We start from the raw sequence: 7,780 nt of genomic DNA, 5'->3' as shown, positions 1-7,780 counted from the left end.
TAACTGTAATCGTGATGTAATGTGCACCTGGGTGCAGGACTAGTTTGCATGCTTTCCCTGGGGAGTGGGTGGGTAGCACTCTTTTCATTGGAACAGGGGAACCCTACCCGCTGTTGTCCGGGGCTGGGGTTTCGGGAGGTTATATTGATCAGTGTATTGCCTATCAAATCAGTTTTAGCAAGAATAATCATGAGCTATGTATTGCTACCTTGATAAACTGCTTTTGCTGCTAATGCCAAGCGTGTTCTTTGAGAAAGACAACAGTATTTGGGGGGGGGAGAGGAGCCACAAAATTGAAGCTTTATCCCAGCATCCTTTGGCACAGCAAGGAATTCTGGGTGCACTTTTTTGGATTGTGTGCTGCACCCAAAGTCTTGGATTGACGCTGCCCTTAGGGCAATGTAGCAGCAGGCACCTTGCTTTCAGTTTGAATTTAGCCATCTCCATAGCCTTGGCTTTCTTTCTGATTGCCATGTGTATTGCAATCAGTGTATTGTTGGCAGATTTCCTGTCCATTGAGCATGAACTGGGGGAAAAGGGATTTTCAATACATTGGGAGGGGGGAAAGAACTTTGAGGAAAGGCCCCCTCATTCTTCTTTCCCAGTAGCTGGTGCTTGGTTTCAGGTGGGGAAAGGGTAGATTTTGTCACTCCTGCTTGAAAAGCAAATGATTTTTCTTATATTCTGGATATTTTTGCAGCAGATAGTAGTAACGTCCTATGAGATTAGAGAATGAATTGTTCTGAGGCCTCATAGTTGAACATGCTCTTTGTTTTTTTTCATCTGCAGGGTGATCTGCGCCGTATGTGGTCTGAACCATTCCACTCCAAGTCTAGCAGTTCACGTTTCTTGGAGGTATGATGGAACAGATAGAAAGTGACCAGAACTTCTGCCTTTGGTCCTTTTTCTGACTTCCAGATCGGTCATCTCCTGAAGCTGAGCTGGCATTTGGGAGAATTGCGCATTGGTGGAACTTGTACAAATGGACATGCTGACTCAAAAGGAGATGAGAATGAGGGATCTGGAGGGGGGAACCCCCCTGCCTGTCTGGAAATGGGGACTCTTCTTTGCAACCTCAACCAACCACCTTCATCTTCCTCCTCCCTCCTCTTTTATGGATTTGCAGCTGACCCTCCTTGGAGAGGAGAAAAACTTTACAGTGAAAATGGTGCAGAATCATTAAGGAACTTGTGAAAACTGAAAGGAATATGGTCATAGAAACCGGAGTTTGTTGGAGAACCCTCCCCCCTCCCCCAACTACCTTGGGACCAGTTTTCTCTCTGACATCAGTTTCTAAGAGAACTGAGACAGAAGTTTTACTGTCACCATAACTTTTTTTTTTGATTTATTAAATATTTTCTGTGGTGTGAGGTGACTTATTAAATCCACAGACATTGAGTGACTTCTTGCGGTAAACAACATCAAGACTTTGTTGTAACGAGTTACATTTCCACCCAGACGTCATATTGCAGTGAACAAGGGCACGACTTTTATACCCACAGATACACACATGCACACACGCACACACACACACACAATCTCTCTCTCTCTCACACACACACACAAACACGTTATAGACCTATATATATATGAATTAAATGCAAAGGAAAAACCTGCTAGGATCATGCTTTGTAGCAGACAGGGGCTTGCTGTAATTTTTAGCATGTAGAGCAGTTTACTATGGCTTTCTTGTATATGGATCTGCAAATACGCTGCTGTCTCCCCCCCTTCCATGAGTGAACCTTCAGTTAAAAACCAGTGTAGTATTTTGTACTGAATGTACTCCTGGAACTTTGGGGATTATTTGATTTCAATCAATGTAGCAAACTTAGGGGAGGGGGGACAACAAAAAAAAAGCTAAAGCAGTTTACCTCCTCTCCCCACGCCTGCCCCCCTTTTGTTTGTGGGTATTTTTACAACTTCTCCATTACAGGTTTTTAGTAAGTCCCTTCTTGACCCAGTGCATGTATTATAGCAGCTGTTGTCTTTGTGCGTTCGGATCATAGTAATGTATGACTTGTAAATACATTTTTTTTCTATTTTCTATTTTTTGTAATTTTTTTTTTTGCATTTTATTTCATTAGTGTGCTGTATTTCCCCCCTCCCCCAATTCCCTGCCCCTTTAAAAAAAAAAGAGAGACAAAAAAAACCCTGTCCTCTGCTGTTGTGATTGGTCAAAGTTTGTGCTGACTGCTTTGTACCTGGGAGTCTGTTAAAACGTGGACTTTTTTAAAAAAACAAGCTGTCCTGGTTATGTTATTTTAACTGTGAAATATTAGTTCTTCTTAGGGTCGTCTTCTGCCTGCCAAAATGAAAGCTTGGAGGTTTGTTTACTTTTCTGCAGCATGACCTGAAGGCCTGTGCTTTTGAACCCCGTTTTACAAAAATGCTGTTCCTTTAAATTCAACCTGCCTTCTCTTGACATTACAATTTCACAGGCCTTGTCATCTAGAGATTGGTTATCCCCTTAAATATAGCACTTCTTTCTTTTCCTTTGTTTCCTGTATGCTTTTGGGGGAAGGCTGTAGCCTTTCCATTCGCTCCTGAGTTTTCCCTCAGCCACTGTTGGAAACAGGATATGTGGCAAGATGGATCTGTGATCTGTTCTAGCAGGATAGTTTCAGTGTTTCTGTGGATTAGAACCCTGATGAGTGACAAAGCCAGCAAGTGTAAACAGCCTTCTCCAAGATCCTCCTTGGAAGAGTAAGCCAAAATATCCATTTCTTAAGATGCTGGGGATTTTTTTTTTGTTAAATATGCACCTCTATAAATTGAGAAGTTGGCACTCTGATTTGGCTGACTGAGTTAAGCTGATTTGTATAGATTTCTTCAGAACACTCCATACTAAATTAAATCAGAAAAGCATTGCTTTTTTTCCTGACCATTGTTCCTGTTAAAAAAGCATGATTTTTAAAAAGGTGTGTTTTTCACTTGCTAGAAAAATGCCATTCAAACAGACTGGAGCTCTTGAGTATGTTACTTAAGAGGAAGTGCCAGAATTAAATTAATAATTGTGTTAGATTTGTTCAATTGACATGAGTTAAATTTGACACCCCCCTCCCCCCAAAAAAAGGAAAGCTTTCCTTCAAAGGTTCTTCTATGATATGATAAGGTGCATTTCAAAGTAGGCCCATGTGATGAACTTTTATGAAAGAATAGCAACATATTCAGCTTCTCTGCAGCTTGATCCCATAAGATTGACACTGTTGTCAATCTTCTCTCTGGCGATCCTGGAAGCCATTTTCTACTGCTGGGCTCACTTCCTCAGTTGTTCGCTCTTCCAGAAGACCTAGGGTTTGCAAGGAGCCTTTGTGCGAGTAAAAGTGCTAAAGGCACAGGAAATGGGCACCAAAGCAAAGGTACGGTGCTCAATGCAGCAGCCAGAGAGAAGCATAAGATAGCATGGTCATAATATCCAGTCACCCACATCCAAGTCTTTAAAGCTTGAGTTTTGTGCTCTGTAACTTGAACAACTCTGATTTAGTTAATTTTTCTGTTACAAATGGATCCTGAGATCTTGGACCTTTTTTGGCGAGGGTTGTGGGCTAGCAGTGGGTTAAGAGGTAGATGAAATAAAGCTTGCTTCAAGGGCAAGGCAGAACATCATAGCCACTGCTAGAAGCCTTTAGCAGTCTGATTCTCCTGTGGTCAAGTTGTCTTTTGCTGTCATGAAAGCTGCGCCGTATTGGAAAGAGGAAAAATAGCAAGAGCGTTTATTTAAAATTCACTGTAGCCAGATGGGATGTTGGTGTGATTTTAACTGCTGCTCACCTAAAGACTAATAGCAAACAAATAGTATTTCTGAGGATGACGGACGTGCTTTAAATCTAGTTTGAGTAGCAGGGAGCTTTTGAGGCTGATTATTGCAGTATGGGGTGCCTTCACCCCCATTCCCCCACGATCTGCAGGAACCTGATACCTGAAGACAAGTGTGGAATGCAATGGACGCATCTGAATATGGCTGAGTCCTTTGAGGCAAAAGGAACTTTTATGACTTCTGTAAACTGTACTGGAAGCTGATGAAGCCCCCATGTGCGCACACACATCCGCTTGATGCTGAATCAGACTCATTTGTAATCATTACAGAAACCAGCAGTCGCCAAGTGGATTATATAGGCTTGGAACTGGATCTGCTTGGTCCATAATAATTAACGCCACGGCAGCTTTCCAGCTACTTATTTGCCACTTGTCGTTCGGGTTTTTTTTCAATCAGAGCCAACAGGGTGGAAATTACAGGTAACCGACACTCAGAATTTCTTTTAATGCTTTGTGCCACTTCACCACGCTCTCCCAGCAGTGACTAAAAGGAAAACGACAGGAGGGACAAAACAGACTCAACAAATTCTTACTAAATTGCATGGATTTGTAAACTAGCGTTTCCTTCTTAACTGCTTAAATTGGTAGCTAGCATCTTCTGCTTTTGTTTTGGCTTTGCCTTGCAGGAACAAGCAGTTTTAGTCCATGTTCTCCAGACTATAAGTCTAAGCAGAAAAATCAGGATAGACTTGAAGCGTTGTATGTTGTGGACTGAGCTTTCTGAATAATGCACATTTATTTGGTGATTGCAAAGGATTAGCTGTATTCATCTGTTGTAGCAAAATAAAACAAGCCCAGGGACCCCGTAATGATGAACAACACTTATTTTAATAGGAGCTTTTGTGAGTCACAGTTCACCTCTTCAGATCTGCAGATATCCTACTTGAGTAGAAGATTACAAGGAGGGCAAATATGAGTTAAGGCAGATTGTGCATTTAGTCCTGAATTTTTCATGCGTAAATGCAGGGAGGTAGAAAGCTTAGATGTGAATCCAGTCATAAAACAAGTGTTAGCAACAATAAGTAATAAGAATTAGCAATTATAAGTAATGGATGATGAGATAGGTCAGAGGTTTGAATGGGTAAGCAAAGTGACAAGTGTTAAGTAAATATTTACAGATACTGGTGTAATGTTTATAGTCTGATAAAACAAGAGCAGCCTATCACAAATCTTTAGAGCTGTTAGAGATTTTAGTGAGTAAAAAATTCAAAGCCTCGCTTTAAGCCAGATTCAACTGGGTAGCTGTGTTGGTCTGAGGCAGCAGAACAAATTTAGAGTCTAGTGGCACCTTTAAGACCAACAAAGTTGGTATGAATAAAAGGTATCAATAAAATTTTGTTTGTCTTAAAGGTGCCACTGGACTGTTTAAGCCAGAACAACAAATAATTTCTTGATGAATTGTGAATTCAGCACACTCATATTCCCACTGAAGTTTACGCGTAGAGCAGTGACTTTCAGGTCTGTAATAGTATGTCAAGGTAAATTAAAATGCTGTCCCTCTGGTTTCTTTGTTTTCATTTGTTCTCTCATGTTTGTTTAATGCAGAAAGGGGGCAGTGCTGGCCCAGGGTAGCCTATATTACATTAGATGTTCAAGGTAATGAGCCCAGGATGGTGGAGCTGATCTTACTTAGTCCCATAACAGTACTGCCCAAGTATGCATAGGGACAAAGGTGGCATCACGGTCAGTCTGGATTTGTGTGATGGTTGGGTGGTCCAGTTGTTGGTGAGAAGCTATTAAATTTGGAAACAGTAAGCATTTATAGAGCGATTCTGCATGTTCAGTACTGTTTATATCCATTAGTCAGATCTATTATTACCCTTATAGTGTACTAGAAACCAGTGAGTTGATAGTAGTTTCCCAAAGACACTTGAATCAGAATTTCTGGTTCCAATTCAGTCACTCACTACAGCAGGTGTTACTGTGTTCCATAAACCTTTTTCTCCAAACGCCTTTGTTAGCTGTAGAGGTGTTGCCACTTGTGGAGGCGGCCTGAAGTCATGCTTAATGCCTTTGAATCCACTGGTGTACCACAGCTGGACCCTGCTGCCCATGCCCCATCCCCAGTCAGTGGATCATGGATCACAGAGAGCCCTGTAGTGTCATGTTAAAGCCACTGAGCAATCCTATTCTTCATTGCCCTTTTTGTCTTTTTCCCACTGGCCATCTCCGTTAAGAGGTTTGTAGACGCAACTGTTAAAATGGCCTATAATAAAAATTTGCCTCCAAGGGGAGTCATCCATTCTAAACCGTATGGCTGCAGCACTGGCCACAGCAGGAATGGCTGGAAGACACTCACATTTTAACCCCATTGCAAGATGATTGCCTTTTCCTGTCGCTGCTCCACTCTATCTCATACAGGTAAACAGCACTGTGTGACTTATATGTCTTTCCTGTTGCCGTAAAGCTGTTATTCATTGTTGTTGCCAGCCATTCAGTCACGTCCGACTCTTGGCAGTCCCATGGCTCAGTTGCCACCAAGATCTCTGATCCCGCACTGCCTCCCTCAGCCAAGTAGTGTTCTGGCCGGTGTCCATTTTGATCCCGTCTAACCACCATGTTCTTTGTTGGCCTGGTTTCCTTTTTCCACTGACCAATCCTGGCATATTTCATTAGCTACATCAAAAACACTCACTGGTGTATGTGGTGCAGGTTATCCATTGGCTTAGAGCAGGGGTAGTCAAACTGCGGCCCTCCAGATGTCCATGGACTACAATTCCCAGGAGCCCCTGCCAGCGTTTGCTGGCAGGGGCTCCTGGGAATTGTAGTCCATGGACATCTGGAGGGCCACAGTTTGACTACCCCTGGCTTAGAGGATATTTTCTTCCCTTTCTTGATGTCGCTTTAACTGTGTGTAGTTGTTTTAAGGTGCCACAAGCCAAATCTAATGGAAAGAAATTGGGCTAACCAGATTGTGTCTATACTGGCAAATTTAGCTATCGTGTGTAGCTAGCTTGCCTACCTCTTTGCTAATGCTAAAAGTAATACTAAGCAAAGGATGGGGGGGTCACTAAAAATGCATCAAAACTAATTTCCATTAGGCTTGCTCTGAGCTAGATTATATTGATCACTAAATGTAAAAATGATGGTTTGATCTAAGACACTCTTCTCTGAGGAATGTTCATTAGGAGGCTAGCCATACATCAGCTAAGTGGCCACAAAATCATGCAATGGGAAGGATGAATGAGGTTTTTAGGGCAGCAGTAGGAATTTTGGGGGCATAGTGGTACAGGGACTGGTGCTCATACATGAGGTCTTGGCTCATGTTACATGTAAGACACACCCTTTTCCCAGTGAACTGTTATCTGCATCTGCAAGGCCTTGAACTGTCTTCTTTTTTAAAATTACAGGTACTAGACTCTGCTTGAATCCACATTTCATGGTTTCAGTGACCCTAGAATCCTTGCATAACTGAGGAAGCTGTTTATTGATTTAGTGCAAGGGCTATAGAAAGTATATCTTTAAGTTTGGACGGGGCCATAAAGAATAGCTATTGAGAATACTTTTTATTGGAAAAAGATAATAGATTGTGATAATTTGATCCATTCTTCTTATGTAAATTTTGTTGCCAATGCAGGTATAGCATTCCCTCCCCTCCCCCCAGCAAGCTCACAAGTGGGGCAAAAGACAACATGTTCCTCCTGCTTTGATTATGTCTGAGAAGCCAGCTTGGTGGTGTGGTTGAGACCAATGGCCTCTAGTCTGGAGAACCGGGTTTGATTCCCTGTTCCTCCACATGCACTCAGCTGGATGACCTTGGGCCAGTCACAGTTCTTAGAAGTCTCGCAGCCTCACCTACCTCACAGGGTGGCCTTTGCAGGAAGAGAGAGGGTGGGTGATTATAAGCCACTTTGGGGCTCCTTTGGATACTGAAAAAATTCTTCTCTGAATGCCTCATCTTCATTTGCCACAGGCCCATTCTGCAAATGTTGGGTAATGCACTTGTAATGTGCTTTTGCAGCAG

At 42.4% G+C, this 7,780-nt stretch overlaps 1 protein-coding gene across 10 annotated transcripts in view; it reads left to right on the top strand.

The window, feature by feature from the left end:
• Positions 1-2,241, top strand: part of SPPL3 (signal peptide peptidase like 3) — a 65,543-nt gene extending 63,302 nt beyond the window's left edge. For all 10 annotated transcript variants that reach the window (XM_077307754.1, XM_077307751.1, XM_077307747.1 and 7 more), the window contains one exon: positions 790-2,241. In XM_077307754.1, coding sequence (XP_077163869.1) covers positions 790-861 — 72 coding nt within the window. In that variant the 3' untranslated portion in view covers positions 862-2,241. The remainder of the gene's footprint in view (positions 1-789) is intronic.
• The last annotated feature ends 5,539 nt before the right edge of the window (positions 2,242-7,780 follow it).

This window comes from Paroedura picta, chromosome 13 (assembly GCF_049243985.1).
Source record: "Paroedura picta isolate Pp20150507F chromosome 13, Ppicta_v3.0, whole genome shotgun sequence".
Taxonomy (NCBI): Eukaryota; Metazoa; Chordata; class Lepidosauria; order Squamata; family Gekkonidae; genus Paroedura; species Paroedura picta.
The sequence above is the reverse complement of the archived record's forward strand: the minus strand, read 5'-3'. Positions and strand labels throughout refer to the sequence as shown.